At 38.3% G+C, this 21212-nt stretch overlaps 2 protein-coding genes across 2 annotated transcripts; both read right to left on the bottom strand.

Annotated features, from left to right (window-relative positions):
* Positions 1-7891: 7891 nt before the first annotated feature.
* Positions 7892-8458, bottom strand: LOC132274234 (uncharacterized). The gene has a single exon (XM_059775475.1). It carries the CDS (start codon positions 8456-8458, stop codon positions 7892-7894), a length of 567 nt encoding a protein of 188 aa, XP_059631458.1.
* Positions 8459-9022: 564 nt separating this feature from the next.
* On the bottom strand, positions 9023-10003 carry LOC132274230 (uncharacterized). The gene has a single exon (XM_059775466.1). The coding sequence runs from the start codon at positions 10001-10003 to the stop codon at positions 9023-9025; it is 981 nt and encodes a 326-aa protein (XP_059631449.1).
* Positions 10004-21212: the final 11209 nt, after the last annotated feature.

Below are 21212 nucleotides of genomic sequence, written 5' to 3'. Positions count from 1 at the left end.
GAAAAAGACAAAGAAAAAGAGGAAGAGCCTTGGTGCAAGATTGCTCCATTTGCAAAGAAACCTTCAATGGCGGGAGTATGCATTTGACTAAAAAAATATATAAAATATATAAAATTGAGTTTATCGAATGTCTTTTCTAAAGAGTTTATGCACATATATTTTGGAAAAGGCCATTCTCGGTTGTGTTGTATTCTTGTTTGTCCATTATTATTATTATTATTATTATATATGCACCAAAGTAATTAGATTTTGTGTGCTTGTTATTGAACACTTCTTGTTTATAAATGAACCTTTTTTTTATTTTTATTTTTATTTTTATTTAAATATAAAAGACGTCTATGTAAAAATATAATTTTATTTGTATTGTGTTAAAATTTATTTTTATACTACAAATTCGGCCTCCCAAGCATAAATTTCTAGCTCTGCCCTTACCCACAACGATTATTACACATTAAACTCTTAAGATTTGTTATGATAACAAACTAATTGGTTGTGGGACACTAGGAGCATCTCCAACCCATACTTACATTTTGACATACTTCAATCGATGTGTCAAATTTATTAATATTTGAAGTTTATGGTGGAGATGCTCAATATGCCAAATTTGAATTGTTTGTGGGATACATAGACTAAAATAATGGGAAAATTTTATTTGCCATGCCACTTTTTGATATGCCAAAATGACATATTTGATGGTATGCCAAATGCCAAGTAGGCATTGAGGAGTTTTTTATGTTAAAAAAAAAGCTGTTGCAAATGCCATGGAAGATTTAACATATAGTTGGAAATGTTACAATATCTACGTAAGTATATACTGTATAAGTCATAATTATTAACTCAAGGGAGCATGTAAATTATTTAAGATTGGAACGCAATGTAGAGTTATTTTTGAATAACTTGGTTAGAAAGCTCAAATTTAAGAATTCGTCACTCTGAGCTAATGCATATCATTCATACCATTTAAATTGGTCTCTAGATACACTTGAACTAAAATTGCATCTTTTTCTGAAGTCCCAGACTGATAGAATAAGGAATTGAGCCTTAATTTAAATTGAAAAGTTTAAAGTTATTCAGGTGAATCTTAATTGCATCAGTGGACTTATATACATCGATCGCAGATTGGTTCAGCTAAACCAGCTAACTGTTTTGACGAATACACTATACATATATATATTTGTTCGGCTCGCGGAAAAGCGCTAGTTCCGCTTTCCAGGTGAGTGGAAAGTAGGAGTGGATGTCGGGCGTGCTAGGAACTACTGTCGTTCCAAAGTGGATATCCGAACAACTATCCAGTAAGAAATTGCAGGAATCAGGCGATTGAATGAAGGACTGGAATTACCACATTCAAGGGTTCTTTTTGCCTTGAAAAAGGACTTTCGGACTGAACTATGGCTAGTGGAAAAGAAAGCGGTATTGAAAGTGTAGGACTTCAAAGTAAAGTGCTGGAAAGTAGGAATAATAAGTGCAGGACTTGAATTACACATATTGAAATTGCATTACATGAGTGTAAAGATACATGAATGTAAGGAATTGAAGTGCTGTTTTGCTGTGTGATTTGAACAGGTTTTGCAAGTGAAGCCTAAGTGTTCTATTTATAAAGCTTTCCATGCATGCATTAACTAGGTGTGGCAACTTCAGCAGCTTCCACGTGGAATGGTTCCGGACTGCCACATGTCCCATGATTCCTCAACGGTTGTAACTTCCATCTTACCCATCTTCTGTTGTAGACTTCAACCACGTCCTCTCTAGTCTTCAACGAATTTGCATCATGGGTAGTTTTAGAATCAATTCCCACGTGTTCTCTTCGTGACTTAGCAAGTGTCCCATGATTTTATTCTTCATCCTCACATCGTTAACTCCTTTCCTTAACTTCAGACACGATTTCATCAACTACTACCCTGTCACCCATGACCCTAGATAACTTCCCTTGGTTAGTGGTAGTTTCCTTATAAGTTTTCACCACTTTCAACCGATATATTCCTGTTTAGCCAAGTGTCCCATGATTTATAATAATCCTTCACTTCTGCTAGAACCTTCCTTTCATGGCGTCATGGTTTCTAACTTCTGATAAAACTCCTCATCGTGCATAACTTCCATCTTGAGACTTTCCTTCTGAAGTTTGGAGTTCATGGTGCCATGACCTCTTTAATTTTAGCAACTCCTCTATCGTGGGTAGTTTCCCAGAGTATATATGTACACATCTATATTTCTCCAATCTACCTCCCTTTCTTCTGTAGATCACGTTTCCATGATTTTGGCAACTTCCACCTTGAGAATTTCCTTCTAGGTTTAGAGTTCATGGGCCATGACCTCCTAGATTTTAGGACTGTTTCATCGTGGGATTGAATCCAACCCACTTCCTTTCCTTTCATAAACCACGGTTTCCTTGATTTTAGGCTGAACCTTTCATGGCGTCATGGTCACCGAGTTTACATCATGGGTTATGGTTGTTGCTCTCTTCCTTAATTTTAGCAACTTCTCTTCAACCTTGACTTCCTCTGGATTTAGACCTCATGGCTTCATGGACTCCCTTCTTACGGTGATTCCTTCATCGTGGGTTTAAGCCTAATATATATATATATATATATATATATAAAGAAATAAATTAAATCCCACGTCTCGCTAAATTTTAGCAACAGAAGTTGACTTAGCTGAACCGTTGTTGAAATCTCCTAAAAATAAGGAGAAGGTTGCCTTCACGTCCCCATGACTTAGTCAACTTTTATTTAATTGGTATCCTGCTAAAATAGGATCTTCCAAATAAATTCAACTTTAACAAAATTAATCCATCGTGGCAAGTTTAATAAAGCTCGCCATGTGTCGATAAATTATTGGTTGGCTAACTTTAGCCTTTTTATGAGATTGTACTCATGATAATAACTCCACGCCGTTTTCTTTTCCTTTTAGGACATTATATCCTAAATTTGGTAAGTCCTAAAGGGACTCACCACTTGTCTTTTTAATTTCCATAATTTAAATATTCCAAGGTGGAATATTTATCAATATTGCAGTCTAACATGGCAAGTTCCATTGGAACTTGCCACGTACCTTTTTTCTATTTAAGGAACCACATTAACAATTCCATGTCACACCCTCTTTTCCTTGGACAATTGTAACATTAAATCAATATGGTAAGCTTTGTCAAAACTTGCCACTTATCTCTTTTCCATTGGGTAAAATAATGGAATAAACATATGCCCCCCAAATTCCATGCCTTGTAGAACAACTTGAAAAATAAGGCGTGGGATTTGATTTCCGCCATCAGAATACCATCATGGTCACTTGATTTTCCAGCCCTAGCCACAACTAATTTCTCGGCTTCCATCATATTAATTTCCTTTAATCACCAATCTCCTAGATGCCGTGTGCCCCTAAAAGACCTATTCGCTACTTCCCATAAAAATCTCTTTACTTTCCTTTTTTGAATTTCAAAAATCCAACTGAAACCCTTCCAATAGCACCCTTAGGTTTTTTTTTTTGAACACTCAAGACAATCATTAAAAAGGAAACACGTGGCTGTTCCCCTTGTATTTTCTGAGAATATCTCTAATCACTGATTTTTGTATCTTCAAGGAGATCCTAACCATTTATGGCATGAGCCTTTAATCTTCTCAATCCTCATTATTTCCTTTTCCTTTTAAAAGTCCTCCTCTAACTACCCCTCCTGAAAAGGCGTCCTTGAACTTTGAAAGATTTCACCGTAAACGAATAAAATCTTCCACGTGTTATTCGGGTGGTCTCTTGATTCTACCATGTTAATCTTTCTAGCCGCCAAGCACATTCCGTCTCCCAATAAACCACTCATCCATTTATTACACCATCCAGCTTCCAAAACCTTTTAAGATTTCCTTTTGAATTTTGAAAAAAAACCAACCACCCATCCTAGGAAAATGCCCTCAGCCTTTACTTCCTTCCTTATCGTTTCTATATATATATATTCCCTCCATCCTTATCGTTTGCCACCAATTCTCCTTCGATCATCTTTCCTCCTTCTGAAACCCTAAATAACATCTCTACCCACAAAAAAATTACAGACCATGGCTCCCAAAAAACCTTCCAAACTAACTACTAGCTCATCCCTGCCAGCTCCTTCTATTCAAACCAAGACCAAAATTCGAAGCCATAGTCACCAAGTTCAAGTACTCTTGAAGTCTTTAAACCCTGCTAGGCTTCATCTTGAAACTCTGATCAACTTCAAAGATGACTCAGTTGGATTGGGTCCAGCTTTTGCCAACGTGGCCCCCTCTAAATTGGCCGAATTCTACCCTTCTAGTAAGTCTCCACTTCCTTTCGATTCAGAGTTCCCTCCTATTTCAAAGAAAGGGAAAAAAATAAAACCCTCATTCAGCATAAGAAACTGGCTAATATATCGTTCATCCTGGTCTTCATGGGTGAGTCGTCTTTCCAAGGACGAGAAAATTTCTTCACAGTAGAAGAAACAAGGCATCTATGACATTATCCAAATCAGTAAGTCCTCCATAACACTTGATCCGACCCTCCTCTTTCCAGCCCTTTTCTTTTGGTCTTCAACCACCAATTCTATGCATTTTAAATGTGGAATGATGTCTCCCACTTTGAGAGATATTTGTTGCATCACAGGTCTTAAGCCTCATAGAGATGACGTAAGTGCCACTCTCTTTGTTGAACAATTCCTCTTTCCAACCAAGACCACTGGAAGTAAGAAGTTTATCTTCTCTCATCTCCCTTTATTAAACACTGTAAGCAAACTGGCCCAGTTCTAGAAGATGAGCACATTGCTTTCATGATTTGTTGGCTTTCTGGCCACTTGCTATGCGTTCCATCTGGCCAAGTCACAAAAGACTTTGTTCAAGTGGTGGTTTCCCTAGCCAGAAATGGAGACTTAGCATTAGCCCCCCTTGTACTTTCTCATTTATACAGAGGTCTTCACGATCTCCTTACTTCCAGGTTTTCAAGGTTCCAAGGCCCATTCTGGTTGTTCCAAATGTGGCTTAAAGTGTACTTCTAAAACAGAACTTCACACCTAGTCACTCCAACTGGAAAATCCTTTCTATGCCATTCTTTGGCAACTGCAGATCCCTCTCCTTTCAGCTTTGCTGAAAACTTTGAATATTTCTATAATCAATGTGAGACAGGAAACGATGAGTTCTTTGATTCATTCACTGCCATTGGTCGCATGCCATCATGGTTGGTTCCATCTCCCGGAGTATCCACCAAGAAACATTCTGAAGATTGGAAAAATATTTGGGCCAACTTCCTTATTGCTCGTGACCTCCATTACAGCACTGCTCAATCAACTTTGAAGAATAGTTTCTGTGGAGTTGAGTTCTACAACCCAGCCCAACTAGCAAGGCAAATGGGCTTTACCCAAATGATTCCTTTGCCACCCTACAAATCTTACAACAGATTATTTGACCAACGTGTTCGTCTTACAGATACTGAACAATTTGCAGCGATTGACCAAGCCTACACAGCAGAAAGAGCAGCTTTTAATTTCAAAGGCCATACTAGCAAGCCTCAATCAACCAATGAATTCGATGTATGGTGGTCAGCTTATATCTCCTCCACCCGATCCAAGAATCATAAGGCTGTCTGTGATTCCATACTGGCATCTTTCAAGCCTCTGTCTCCAGGTATTAATGTATTTACTGTAAATTCCATTCCCTTTTGAAATCTATCAACCTTCCATATGCTGAGACTTGGTTAATTTCAGATGAAGAAGAGGAAATATTTGAAGAAAGTGAAGAGGGAGAAGGTGGAGAGAAAACCACCACAATGGCTAGTAAAATTGAAGGTGTAGCCGAAAATGGTTATGTAGATATTGAAAGTCTTTCCTCAAGTGATGATGAAGAAGAGGAAGAAGAAGTGGAAGAGGAAGAGGAGGATGCTTTATACAAGGCAAAGGAAAAAGGAAAAACTTCTCAGGTATTTCAATGTGGCCGAACTTAACCGTTCCATATTCTGGACCTTACTTATACTTCCTCTTGCAGGGACTGGCCATTGTCAAAAAAGAATTTCAGGCCCAACTATCCTCCTCTGATGAAGATTTTTCTAATGGCGAAGTTGGCATTTCCAAAGGGCGAACCACTACTTAACATTCCAGCAAAGCCCTAAAAATGCGTAGCCCTTCCGGAAAAGTTATTGGAAATGCTAAAAGGAAAATCATGCCTGAACTGGAAAAAATAGAAGAGTTCAAACAAACAGGAGACTCCCCAAAACACAAGAAACCAAAGTCATCCAAAGAGCTTGTTTTGGTAAGTCTCAATCCCTATCCTTCTCCATCTCATTACTTTATATTTAAAATGTTTGTAACTTAAACTTAACCAATAGGGCTCTACTATGGGACACAATTTCATGAATATCCACTTGGATCAACAAGTTGCACAAGGAGAGGATTGGCCCTTCAAGCTTCAATTATGGAAAGTTTGACCATAAAGAATGAGAAAAGTCAGCCCATTCCAACTTCCACTATTGGAATATCCATTCTTTCCGGAACTGGTGGAACTTCTACTGGTCATACTCCTTCCATCCCAGAGGTAAGTCTTCATTCCTTTACACTTCGCCTCATTTCTTTCTTTCTATCTAATAGAAACTTGTTTCCGTTTCAGGCAACTCCTTCCTTATCTACCTCAACCTCCTTTATGATGCAAAGGAGAGCCTTTCTAGCCTTAGCTGATCTTTACAAAGTGATCAAGGCCACTAAATCTTCTAGTACTTCTACTTCAAGTGCAAGTGTCCTCACACTTCCAGGACCTTCAAATGATGCTATCATGGTGGCTAAAGAAAAGTTGTTGTCTTATCTTGCCCACGATGTGGAAGATGTAGTCTCTTTCCACTCAAGTCTAGCCAGTACTATTATGACCCTCAAAAAACATCCGGAATTTCCTAATTCCATCTAGGCTTCTTTGACCAAGCTGTAACACCAACTCCAATTCATTGTTGCTCATGTGAGCTCCAGTACTTCTATAGTTTTCAAGGATGAAAAAGAAGCCAAGCTCAGAGATAAAGCTCTTGAGGATTTTCAACATTCCTTAGAATCCTACCCAGAAATCAAAGATCGGGTTGAAAAGCTTATGATCAAGAAAGAAAAACTGAATGAAGAACTGGCCAAAGTTCAAAGGGAATTGGAACAAGTGGAACGTGAAGAACTTGAATTGGACCAAACAGCTAATGCCCTTGTCAATGCGTCCGAACCTTTAAGGAAAGAATGGGAAAAATGAGTTGAAGCCTTTCCTAAATTTGAGGATGCAAAGGTTAGAGCAGTGGCTGTTCTTAAAGAAGCAAGGAAAATTTGGAATGAACTTGGAGGTGTTCTTGCCTCTATCTGATCTCATGTGTTTCTCTTTATGGTTCTATCATGTGGTTGTTTTTGGAAAACTTGTGGATAGGAAATAAGTAATGGGTACTTTTGCATGGCCAATCCTAGGTTTAGGAGGCCATTTTTGAGTTTTGTAATGAAATCCAGTATCGAATGAGATAACGCTCTATTTCCCAACCCTTTGCATGTGCCTCTTTCACAATTTATATGGAAAAGAAACTTATAAGTCACTAAAACTGGAAAACTTCTTCACATATATTTACAATGAGGCATAACCATATAATTGGTTGTCCATAACAAATGAAATTCAAAGAAATAAAAGAAATTTCCATAATGGAAATGCATGTATATACAAACAAGATGAACAATTTCCAGTATGATCAAAACCTGGAACACGTAGCGTAGCCAGTTCCTTAATGAAGTCTTCCATACTTAGGAAATCAGCTGATCTTGGAAATTCAGCTAAGTCCGTGTCATAACTTTAGCCAATGTACTTTTCCAAGTACTTAACTTTTCCTTCTTGGAATGGCCGAATGGCCATTTCGCTTCCTTTCCAACTTTCCGGTTTACTTGGAAAGGAAGATACCAGCCATTCTACATGGCCGGTTGAATGATTGTGGATTTCCAATTTTCATAGATGAAAGGGTGGTACTCTTTCAAGTACACACCATTCATAGAATGCCTATGAGACCCTCCATTTATATCCATTAATCTATAAGCCCCTTTTCCAAGGATTCGTTCTACCAAATAAGGACCTTCCCAATTAGGAGTCCATTTTCCATACTCCAAACTTTTAACTCCAGGTAGAAATTTGACCTGCCATACCAAGTCTCCTTCTACAAATGCCTTCGCATTGACTTTCTTGTTGTATACCTGCATGACTTTCTTCTTTTGAGCAATAATATGATCTAGGGCATTGAGACGAACTTCATCAAGGTCTTCTAATTCTGCTAACATGGCATGGTTGTAATCTGCTGGAGTTAGCCTATTTTGGAAAGCCACCCTTGCAGACCTGATTGTCATCTCCATTGGAAGGATATCATCATGTCCATATGTAAGCACATATGGTGTGACGCCTGTACTTGACCTTTTTGAATTTCTGTAGGCCCAAAAAGCTTCAGAAAGCAAGTGATGCCACTCCCTTGGATGATCCTCAATCATATTTTCAAGGATGTTGAGAATTACTTTGTTGGAAGCTTCTGCCTATCCATTTGCCTGGGCAAAATATGGAGTGGAATTGATCACTTGTACACCGCACTCAGCACAATAATCCAAGACCTTGCCTCAAACAAACGAAAGACCTCTGTCAGTGGTGATAGTCTCTGGAATTCTAAACCTATGTATAATGTGTTTCTTGATAAAATCAATCACCGTTGATTGCTCACAAGTCTTTAGTGGAATGGCTTCTACCCACTTTATGAAATAATCTGTTACCACCACTATGTGAGTATGGCCATCTGAAGATGGAGGCCTTAGCTTTCCAATAAAGTCCAAAGCTCACCCTCTAAATGGCCATATTTTTACTATCGGCTGCATATTAATAGCTGGAACTTTTTGGATCGGGCCATGTTCTTGACATGCAGTACAAGTCTTGGCAAACTCTATGCAATTTTTCAATATGCCTTTCCAATAATAACCATACCTTCTAAGGAACCACCTCATCTTGATTCCAGCTTGATATGCTCTGCATATTCCAAGGTGTGTTTCCGCCATTACCCTCATGGATTAATCTTTTCCAAGGCATCTTAACAAAAGTTCATCTTCTTTACTTTTCTTGTAGAGGTCCCCATCAATCAGAATGTAATGTTGCGCCAAAAGCTGAATTCTCTTGTCCACCTTAGAGCTAGGCTCTTGCAAGAATTGGATAATTGGTGTTCTCCAATAATCCAAATCTAATCCATCTATATCAATATTGAAAACCTCCCATGGCTTATTGGCAGGTTTGACTCTTTCTGGCTCTTTAGATTGGAAATGACTTGCCATCTCATACCGTAACTCTATCGAAGGAAGAGTTCTTCTTTTAACTGTGATCAGAGCTTCTTCCACACCTAGTGGGACTTTCACTCGAGAGGCTAATTGTACTAGATCATCAGCCTCCGTATTTAAATGTCTAGGCCAATATTTGAGTTGAAAATCATCAAACTGGCAAAGTAACTCTAAGGCCAAAGAGTGGAAAGGCCTCGGACGCCAATTAAGACATCTATATTCTTCAGATAGTTGGCTAAGTATCAAGTTGGAATCTCCAATAATTTGGACCTTCTCCACCTTTAGCTCTAGCAGAATCTCCAGCCCAATAATTAGTGCCTCGTACTCAGCTTGGTTGTTTGTACACTTGAAATCCAAGAAGAAAGAAAATTTGGTTTTCCTTCCTTTAGGAGAAATGATGACTATTCCAGCTCCACCTCCATCATGAGTGCTTGATCCATCAAACATGAGAGTCCAAGGTGTATAGTCAAGGTAGAGATTATCCACCTCATCACATATTTCTGAATCTATCTTAGTAGATGGATGATCTGCTAGAAATTCTGCTACCGCTCTTCCTTTGACTGCCTTTTGTGGAATATACTTGTAGGAAAACTCCATTAAGGCCAATGGCCACTTTCCAATACGTCCAGTGATCAAAGGCCTTGAAAGCATATACTTAATCAAATCAGTTTGAGAAATGATATATACGGCCACTGGCAACATATAGGTTCTCAACTTCATAGCCGCATAGTATAAGGAAAGACACAACTTTTCAATGGAAGTATACCTACATTCCACTGGAGTGAGCACTCTACTTAGATAATAGATGGCTTGTTCTTTCCCCTATTTATTATTCTGAGCTAATAAAGTTCCAATGGACTCGTCGGCGGCCGATAAGTATAATCTTAAAGGCCGCTTCTTGATTGGAGGCATCAGCACTGGAGGGTTGGCCAGGTAGCTTTTCAAACCTTCAAAGGCTTGCTGGTGCTGTTCTGTCCATTTGAATTCCTCAGCACCCTTTAGTTTTAGCAAAGGGGAGAAAGCATGAGTCTTTCTAGTATGGTTGGCAATGAACCTCCTTAAATATCCAACCTGGCCGAGGAATTGCTGCAATTCTTTCTTAGTAGCCGGTGGCTTTGCTTCAATAATTGCCTTTGCTTTATTTTGATCTATCTCAATACCCCTTTGGTGGACCAGGAAACCTAGGAAATTTCCAGCTGAAACCCCAAACGCACACTTCAAAGGATTCATCTTCAACTTGTGCTGCCTCATCCTTTCAAAAGCCATTTTCAAATTGTGGAGATGTTGATCTTTAGTCGAGGACTTGATGACCACATCATCAATGTAGACTTCCAAGAAATGGCCAATCATGTCATGGAATATGACATTCATGGCTCTTTGATATGTTGCTCCGGCATTCTTCAACCTAAATGGCATGACAACCCATTCAAAGGTTCCAATGGAACCTGGACCCCTGAAGGCTGTCTTGGCAATATCTTCCTCTGCAATGTAAATCTAGTTGTACCCGGAATGTCCATCCATGAATGAAAGAATTTCATTCTCGGCAGCAGAATCTACTAACTAATCAGCAACAGGCATGGGATACTCATCTTTTGGAGTTGCAAGATTGATATTTCAGAAATCCACACATACCCTTAGCTTGCCATTTTTCTTAACAACTGGAACTATATTGGAAATCTAGTCAACATACCTGGCAGTTCTTATAAAATCAGCCTTGTGTAGCCTTTCTATCACTTCTTCGACCTTTAGAACAACTTCTTGGGACATCCTTCTTGGAGGCTGCTTGAAAGGCTTGAAACCTTCCTTAATTGGCAACTTATGCTCTACCAATTCTCTGGAAAGACCTAACATTTTCTCATATGTCCATGGAAAGCAATCTTTGTATTCTTCAAGTAAAGAAATCAATTCATCTCTAAAGATTGGTTCCAAAAGCTTACTGATGTAAGTAGGCCCTAGCAATCTTTGTATTCTTCATGTAAAGAAATCAATTCATCTCTAAAGATTGGTTCCAAAAGCTTACTGATGTAAGTATGCCATAGCAATCTTTGTATTCTTCAAGTAAAGAAATCAATTCATCTCTAAAGATTGGTTCCAAAAGCTTACTGATGTAAGTAGGCCGAGGGTCTTGCTCCGTTCCAAGATTGATTTCCAATAAAGGATCTTGCACTTCGGCCTTAAGATCATCCAACTTCACTGGTGCTGCCTTCAAGTCTGTCAGTTGGATAACATCCAACTTGTCTTCAGCATCTTCCATAATCTCCAAAACATTGGTTGAAAATGAAGTACCAACAACAGCAGCCCTTTCCAACCGTAGTTCGGCTAGATATGCTTTCAACCTCGCAAGGCAGCAGTTAACTGCCTGGCCAAGTATTCTATTTTCTTTAGGTTTCTCTTCCATAAAAACTTTTGTTTGAAATATATTGCTGAACACCGATCTTGGGTAAAATTGTTGGCCTTGGTGTTTCTTGGAAAAACTCCCTCACATCTTCTTCCGTAAGAGTCCTTCTCATGGTGGCCTTCCTTGGACGGCCCTTGCTATCCTTTCCAATAAATCTGATTGGAATGAATTCTTCACTATACAACTCAACATCTGCATGGTAATCCCTTGCCACAAATGTCCGGCTATTAGCTTCCACCACTTTTACCTCATCTCTATCCCAAAATATTAGCATTTGATGGAGCGAAGATGGAATGCAAAAATTTGGGTGAATCCATTCGCGGCCTAAAAGCAAATTATAAGCCGCTGTGGACTCAATAACAAAGAAGGCTGTGATGGAAGTTCTATCTCCCACCGTTAACTCCAACGGTAGGATTCCTTGCGTCTTCACTATTCCTCCCGTGAATCCACTAATGGACACATCAGTTGGAATGATATCTTCAGGAAACTTTCTGAGCATGCGCATAACATTGACTGGAACAACATTTAACACCGAACCATTGTCCACCAAGACTCTTGCCAAAGGCCTTCCTTCCACAAGCACCTTGATGTACAAAGGTTTGAGCTGCTGAGTCATGCCATATGGTGGCTTTTCCAACATAATTTTCTTTGGCCTCGTAGGGCTGCTCTTTTCAATCACAACCCTCTTTAATTTCTGGAGATGCTCAGCTTCTTCTTCGAAAACCTCTTCTATATGGATACCTTTGTCTGGTTCCATTATGAATGGCCCAGAGTTAGACTGCCCAAGACTTTCCATAGGTGGACTTATATCTATTACATCTCCTTCAATTGAATTGGGCTGATCTGGTTGTGGCTCAAAAAATAAAGGAAGAACCACTACCATATTGCAAGTAAATTCATCTAGAAGGCTCCTAAAGCAGATTTTCTTGCTGCTACTGGAACTGTTGGGAATTTCCAATTCTGTTTTATCTTTCGTAGGAGGATTATCTGTAGTCAAGGAATTTCCAACCTCTGAATCAAGATCTAGAAAATTATCAGGATCTTTCTCATTTCCTCTAGATGGAAATTCTGACGGCCTAGTAGTCTTCTTTGGCCAGCTGGACCAGCCATGGTCTTTCTCCCATAATCTTTTTCTATCAGCCCTCTTCCTTTGCTGCCTTCGCTTTTGTGTGCGGGTCATATAGGAATCATCATGGATAGGGAACTTGGGATGATCAAGCCTTCTCCATCCCTCATCTTGATAGGTAGGAGGTCTAACCATTCTTGGTCGGAGATGCTCACTCCCCCTTCTAACCCATACCTCCGAGGCCATTTTTGGCCTGGAAGGCCTGTCACCTTCAGATGCTCTATCTTGCCATCTACTACTTTCAAACTTTCTGCTAGGAAGACGAGAACCTGGCTGATAGGAAATTCTACTCTTTTCCAAATTCTTTGGAAGTATCTCAGATTTCCTCTCAACTGCCTTTCTTTCTGGATGAACCCAGTTTTCCTTCTCTGGAATGGTTATAGTAACTGTGTTTTCCATCTTTTGGAAAGTTAGCAGGTCATGGACTTTCCTTTTCTGACCTTGGTCACTATTGGAGGGCTTTTCATTCTGCTTCTCTTTTGGAAAATCTTTACGGCAACCTTTATTCTGAACTTTACACTTGGGGCAACAACCTTGTTGGATTAAAGCAATCTGGGCCTCTCGGAGTTGCGTCTCCAACTCAGTTACTGTCTTCTCCATAGATGTTGCCGCCTTTGGAATTTCTAACCTTCCACTGGTTGCTGGATTTACCAAGTCCACCTCCTTTTTGGAATGCTCCGGAACCATGGAAGCAACGTTTGTTGCAACAACCTTGGGGAAAGGATTTCCATTAACACCCATGACTTTTGATTTTTCTGGAAACTTCAAACGGCCATCTTCGATTGCCTTTTGCACAATGTTATGGAAGATAACACAATTATTAGTGGAATGCTTCCACGAATTGTGGAACTTGCAATACTCCTTCTCGGCCATTTTTGAAGCCGACGACATCTTATGGCCTGTTGTGAAAATCAGTTGCTTATCAGCCATGAGCAAATCAAAGATTTGCTCGGCTTTAGAAATGTCAAAAGAGTAAATTCTGGAAAGGTCTGCCCCTTTCTACTTGGAACCAGAGGCGGCTTGTAAGTTGGCCGTGGCTGATTTCGATTTTGTCAAGGCCTCACAAGTATAAGCCTTCTTTATATTGAGCTCGACTACGTTGACTTCAAACTCCCCTTCAGTTTCAGTGGTATACACCTCATAATTAGGATCACGATAGTAGGTGCCCTTGGAAGAGTTCTTCCTATCTTGCTCCTCACGAAGGAGCTCTTCATACTTAGCCACTTTGCCAGCCAAGTCGAACAAGTCATGAAACTGTATACCTTCAAACTTCTTGCGAAGTTCAAATTCTAGGCCGTTCACAGCCATCTTCACATATTCTTTCGGCGGCAAAGATAAATTACATTTAAACTTGGCCCGCCTAAATCTGGAAAGGAAGCTTATCACAGACTCTCCAGGTAGTTGATAAAGTCTGGAAAGGTCTGCCATGGACACTTCAAGCTCAGCTCTATAGAACTGAGTATGGAATAAATCCTCAAATTGCTGCCAACTTTGAATGGAGTTGGCTGGCAAGTTGGAATACCACCTGAAAGCATACCCAGTCAGTGTGTTTGGAAACAAGCGTACCTTCATCCATGGATTGGCTGTTGCTTCTCCACATTGGACAGTGAACCGACTGATATGTTCCAAGGTAGACTATTCGCCCTCTTCATTGAACGTTGCAAACTCTGGAATTCTGAAATTCCTTGGAAATTCAACTTCATCAATGAACTCTGGATAGGGCTTTCTGTAAGTTGGCCTTCCACCCCTTCGAGTTAGGCCAAATTCCTGTTGAAGGAATTATACAAATTGGCCTCTGTCAAGCGCCATAGGTTGTGGAGGGTTGTTGTCTGGCCAACCTTGAGGTTGATTAGCCACTTGATGCCCCCTGCCCGCCATAAGTAAGGGGTTGGCATCTGCATAGTTGTTCCTGCCATGGTTCCTTCCTCTTTGGTCAAGAAGTGGCTCCCTTGGAAAAAGTTGCCCCCCAACCGCCATAGGAATGACCATGGGTGGCCTTGCTGGAACAGGTGTGGTTGGCAGAATGTTCACAGGTGGAATATTCTGTTGTGCTTGTGGATTGTGGTACGGCCATGGTTGGCCAGGCTGATCATGCCAAGTCTGCTGTGGAAATACCACAGGTGGAGGATTCTGAACTTGTTGGATGGTTAGCATGGGCGCAGCTTGTGGAACAGTCATCTGTGCCACTGGAGCAGTCACAAGTGCAGCTAGAATATAAGTCTGTGCCATTGGAAGGGACTGCACCTGCTGTTGAGTTGGAGGGAGTGGCCCTGCATGTTGCTGAGAGGAACTCCCTTTAACAAATGTTGCCAGCCTACTAGCTTGGAAGGCCGACTGTTGAGACCCTTAAGAGTTGGTTGGCCGAGGGGCCAATCCTTGGTTTAAGCTTCCAAGGGTTCGTTCCAACATGAACTCGAACCTTCGAGAGATTTGGTCCACCATTTTTGCTAAATTTCGCTCTTGAGAAATAACAGCTTTAAATTGGTCTTGAGCAACTCTAGCTAAGTCTTGAGCGACTTTAGCTTGGTCTTGAGCAAACCTATCTTGCTGCATTGCCATCATGCGGATGTTGTCCATGATGGGTCCATTTGCCATTGTTTGAGCAAATTTTTCCACCGTATCATTTTCATCAGGTGCAAATCGTGAACTTTCCACTAAAAGTTCACTGGCTTGCATCTCTTCTAGTTCGGCAGGGTCTTGGACAGACTTGCCTTGCCTTCTTCCACTGGCCATTGAATAATCTGTTGAGAGGTCCCGCCGGGCGTGCCAAGAAATGTTCGGCTCGCGAAAAAGCGCTAGTTCCGCTTTCCAGGTGAGTGAAAAGTAGGAGTGGATGTCGGGCGTGCCAGGAACTACTGTCGTTCCAAAGTGGATATCCGAACAACTATCCAGTAGAAATTGCAGGGATCAGGTGATTGAATGAAGGATTGGAATTACCACCTTCAAGGGTTCTTTTTGCCTTGAAAAAGGACTTTCGGACTGAACTATGGCTAGTGGAAAAGAAAGCGGTATTGAAAGTGCAGGACTTCAAAGTAAAGTGCTGGAAAGTAGGAATAATAAGTGCAGGACTTGAATTAAACATATTGAAATTGCATTACATGAATGTAAGGAATTGAAGTGCTGTTTTGCTGTGTGATTTGAACAGGGTTTGCAAGTGAAACCTAAGTGTTTTATTTATAGAGTTTTCCATGCATGCATTAACTAGGTGTGACAACTTCAGCAGCTTCCACGTGGATTGGTTCCGGACTGCCACATGTCCCATGATTCCTCAACGGTTGTAACTTCTTCCATCTTACCCATCTTCTGTTGTAGACTTCAACCACGTCCTCTCTAGTCTTTATTGAATTTGCGTCATGGGTAGTTTCAGAATGAATTCCCACGTGTTCTCTTCGTGATTTAACAAGTGTCCCATGATTTTATTCTTCTTCCTTACGTCGTCAACTCCTTTCCTTAACTTCAGACACGATTTCATCAACTACTGCCCTGTCACCCATGACCCTTGATAACTTCCCTTGGTTAGTGGTCGTTTCCTTATAGGTTTCCACCACTTTCAACCGATATATTCCTGTTTAGCCAAGTGTCCCATGATTTCTAGTAATCCTTCACTTCTGCTAGAACCTTCCTTTCATGGCGTCATGGTTTCTAACTTCTTATAAAACTCCTCATCGTGCATAACTTCCATCTTGAGACTTTCCTTCTGAAGTTTGGAGTTCATGGTGCCATGACCTCCTTAATTTTAGCAACTCCTCTATTGTGGGTAGTTTCCCAGAGTATATTTGTACACATCTATATTTCTCTAACCTACCTCCCTTTCTTTTGTAGACCATGTTTCCATGATTTTGGCAACTTCCACCTTGAGAATTTCCTTCTAGGTTTAGAGTTCATGGGCATGACCTCCTCGATTTTAGGATTGTTTCATCGTGGGATTATATTCAACCCACTTCCTTTCCTTTCATAGACCACGGTTTCTTTGATTTTAGGCTGAACCTTCCATGGTGTCATGATCACCGAGTTTACATCATGGGTTATGGTTGTTGCTCTCTTCCTTAATTTTAGCAACTTCTGTTCAACCTTGACTTCCTCTGGATTTAGACCTCATGGCTTCATGGACTCCCTTCTTACGGTGATTCCTTCATTGTGGGTTTAAGCCTAATATATATATATATATATATATATATATATAAAGAAATAAATTAAATCCCACGTCTCGCTAAATTTTAGCAATAGAAGTTGACTTAGCTGAACCGTTGTTGAAATCTCCTAAAAATAAGGAGAAGGTTGCCTTCACGTCCCCATGACTTAGTCAACTTTTATTTAATTGGTATCCTACTAAAATAGGATCTTCCAAATAAATTCAACTTTAACAAAATTAATCCATCGTGGCAAGTTTAATAAAGCTCGCCATGTGTCGATAAATTATTGGTTGGCTAACTTTAGCCTTCTTATGAGATTGTACTCAAGATAATAACTCCACGCTGTTTTCTTTTCCTTTTAGGACATTATATCCTAAATTTGGTAAGTCCTAAAGGGACTCGCCACCTGTCTTTTAATTTTCATAATTTAAATATTCCAAGGTGAAATATTTATCAATATTGCAGTCTAACATGGTAAGTTCCAATGGAACTTGCCACGTACCTTTTTTCTATTTAAGGAACCACATTAACAATTCCATGTCACACCCTCTTTTCCTTGGACAATTAGAACATTAAATCAATATGGTAAGCTTTGTCAAAACTCGCCACTTGTTTCTTTTCCATTGGGTAAAATAATGGAATAAACAATATTTAATCTGCATTTATGTGTATGAGACATCATTGAAACAAGTTTTTGTTATATTATCTTGACTCTATGATTGTCATTTTACACTAGTACACATCTATCTACGATTTTTTCTTCACTGTAAATAAAGTGTGTAAAAGTTTTATTCTTGATTTGTAAGTAGGGTTTAGAGGATTCCTCGTGGATTTGCGCAGTTCGATTTTTCTCTTATATTCTGTTTGGTAAGATGGAAGGAAGAGAAGAAAAGATGAATGAGAAATCATTAGGGAAGGGATTATGTACTTTCCTCTTTTTGTTTAGTTGGATGGAAGAGAAGATAATATCATCTTTTTGTTTGGTTGGATGTTTGTTAGGAAAGAAGGAAAGAGAAATGACTAATTATAAGCAAAATTTTGTAATTTAAAAATATTTACAATAACATTGCCTTTATCTTTTGTGTCTTTTGTTCATATTTAGACGCGTTTCTGTAGGTCTTACTGTAACCGGTTTGTCGGGAAAAATACGTACCCATATTTTCCCACCACGACGTGCATTTCGTGTCATTGGTCGTCGTCCGGGTTCTATTTGTCTAGATGTGATCCAAGCGGGTTCAAGTGCCTGAAGAGCATATTTACCAAAACAAATATGATTACTTTGATAAGATATTCCCTTCATTCTTCCTCTATGTTGTTTACGTAATCTGGTTCTTTTGGGGTTATAGTTGATGGTTGTTTCTCAATTCCATCTTTTCTAAAGAACCGGACGTGAGAGTTTCTTCTCATTCAGCTGCTCGCGAATAAAATGATTCAAATTAAAAAATATTTAAATAGAATTGGAGATATAATATAGGTGTTTAATATTTAATGAATAATACATTGAATCGTGGGATTCTTATCCTTCGTGTCTTTTTTCCATATTTAGAGGGAAGAAAAGTTATGAAGGATGATGACTCATCTATAATTTTTTCTCTTCTCTCCTTACTCATCTTTACCAAACGAAGAAAATTTGTTTCTTCTTCTTGCCTTTCCTCCACTCCTCTTCCTTCCTTTCTATCAAACGAAGCGTTAGTGTCCGTTTGATTAGACATAATTTTTAAATGAAATTTTTGATGGAAAGTGAAAGTGAGAGTGAAAGAAAGAAGTTTCTAGCATATATTTGGTTAGCAAGATGGAAAATATTATTTTGTTGGTTTAGATAGCGTGAAAGAGAAACAAAAATGATTCCAACTACCAAAACTATCTTCACGTAGGAGAAAAACTTTATTGTGTGTTGCACGATGCAACGAGCGTATTCGGACCGTTCATGTAATACATATGTCCACGCCATGTATGGACGATTGGATGCGCCTGTTGCATAATACAGCAAACGCAATAAAATTTTTCTCCTCACGTAAAATGCAGTTTACTTAAATTATTCACCACAAATTCATGTTCTTGAATAGTAAATATATCATTTTTTAAGGCTTTAAGAAAAACACTAAATGCTAGCAACACTAGCTAAATATTGTCATGCAAAAATAATATATTCTATTATTCATGCATAATTTACCAGTCACCTCTTTTTATATTTTGTGACTCCAAACCACTAGTATGCAATTTTTTCTTTTTGTCACACCTGGTTCAAGTAGAAAAGGAAAGTTGAGTTGCTAATGCATTCAATTATAACTTAGATCAAAGCACTAAAGAAAGATGTTATAGTAATTCCAATACATCTGAGATTATTGGTTTCTAGAGATAATATAATGATTCGAATCCATCTCTTTAACACTATCTTCCGTATTGAGATATGGTGAAAATTACATCAAGTATTTTAACTCGTAATTAATTCTTCTTTTTCTTTGAAGTTTTGGAAAAAAGAAAAGCCAACCAAGAAGAAGAACTAATAAAAAGCGCAAAAGAGAAGAAGAGCTCAAACTAGTATTACATAAAACGAGAAGAGTGCCCGACCTCCAACTTTTATTTATAAAAATTTTAAGTTTCATAATACCAATAATAATAATAATAATAATGGAAAAAGTTTCAATTGTGCTCCATACATAATGGTTTCTAATTGAAATTTTGAGAAAAGTAATTTTTATCTAATCAATAAAGACATGAATTCTAAGAAAAAATATGATTGATGTATAGTAAAATATATATATATATATAATTGATTTTTTAAAAAAGAAAGTAAAAGAGTTGAACAAAAGTAAAAAAGAAAAAAGAAAAAATATAATTGATGTATACTTGACTGGGTGCAAATCCTCTGGAGTCTGTTTTTCTTGCAGTCCACTGTAGTTTACATTGTTGAGGCCTTGCTTTGGCCACGTATTCCATTTTAACAATTAAAATCGCTTTCTCCGTTATCTCCGTTAAGGGAACTTTTTTTTTAAAAAAAAAAAGAAGGAAAAAGAAATAACAAGAGTCAACACATTAGTGACATTAGTTAATGAGCACTGTGTCAATACTTAGCTTTAATGGTGAAGGTGATCAGTGTGCCTATTTATTAAACTTGACAATGTTTTTTCTCTCATAAATATCAAATAATAACCTCTGGAATGTGTAATTGCCGCATACATTTAAGACAAAAAATTTTGGGTAAGACATTGGTTCTTAATGAGGCCAACTCAGTTCAAACAATCAATTATGTAAGATTTTACATTCACTATAATGCTTATTGAAGATTATAGAAGAAAACCCTACAATTATCCAAGATTTCAGAAACACTAGAATGCCTAACCAATGTCAATTTCAACTAAAAAAGATCATAATTTAGACTAACTGATGACAAATGAATGAATTAAAAATTCTTAAATTTATTTGTGCCATTAGTTATTCAGCACTATGTTAATACCTAATTTTGATGGTGAATGTGATCAGTGTGCTTATTTATTAAATTTTACAATGTTTTTTCTATCCTAAATATCAAATAATAACATCTGAAATGTGTAATTGCCGCGTATATTTAATACCAAAATTTTTGGATAACATATTGGTACCTAATGAAGCCAACTCAGTTAAAAAAAAAAAAAAAAATTATACAAGATTTTACATTCACTACAATGCTTATTGAAGATTATAGAAGAAAACCCTACAATTATCCAAAATTTCAGATAAACTAGAATGCCTAACCAATGTCAATTTCAAGTAAAAAAGATCATAATTTAGACTAACAGATGGCAAATGAAAGAATTAAAAATTCATAAATTTATGTGTGATATTAGTTATTTAGTACTGTGTCAATACCTAATTTAGATGGTGAAGGTGATCAGTGTGCCTATTTATTGAACTTTACAATGTTTTTTCTTTCATAAATATCAAATAATAACCTCTGGAATGTGTAATTGCCACATATATTTAATACCAAAATTTTTGGATAACACATTGGTACCTAATGAAGCCAACTCAGTTCAAACAATCAATTATGCAAGATTTTACATTCACTACAATGCTTATTGAAGATTATAGAAGAAAACCCTACAATTACCCAAGATTTCATATACCCTACAATGCATAACCAATGTCAATTTCAACTAAAAAAGATCATAATTTAGACTAACAGATGACAAATGAAAGAATTAAAAATTCATAAATTCATGTGTGACATTAGTTAATGAGCACTGTGTCAATACCTAGTTTTGATGGTGAAGTTCACTACAATGCTTATTG

The sequence above is a fragment of the Cornus florida genome, unplaced genomic scaffold (assembly GCF_030987335.1).
Source record: "Cornus florida cultivar Cherokee Brave unplaced genomic scaffold, ASM3098733v1 CherokeeBrave_3.0.0_Hap2_Chr01, whole genome shotgun sequence".
NCBI lineage: Eukaryota > Viridiplantae > Streptophyta > Magnoliopsida > Cornales > Cornaceae > Cornus > Cornus florida.
This window is presented reverse-complemented; position numbering and strand designations above follow the sequence as displayed.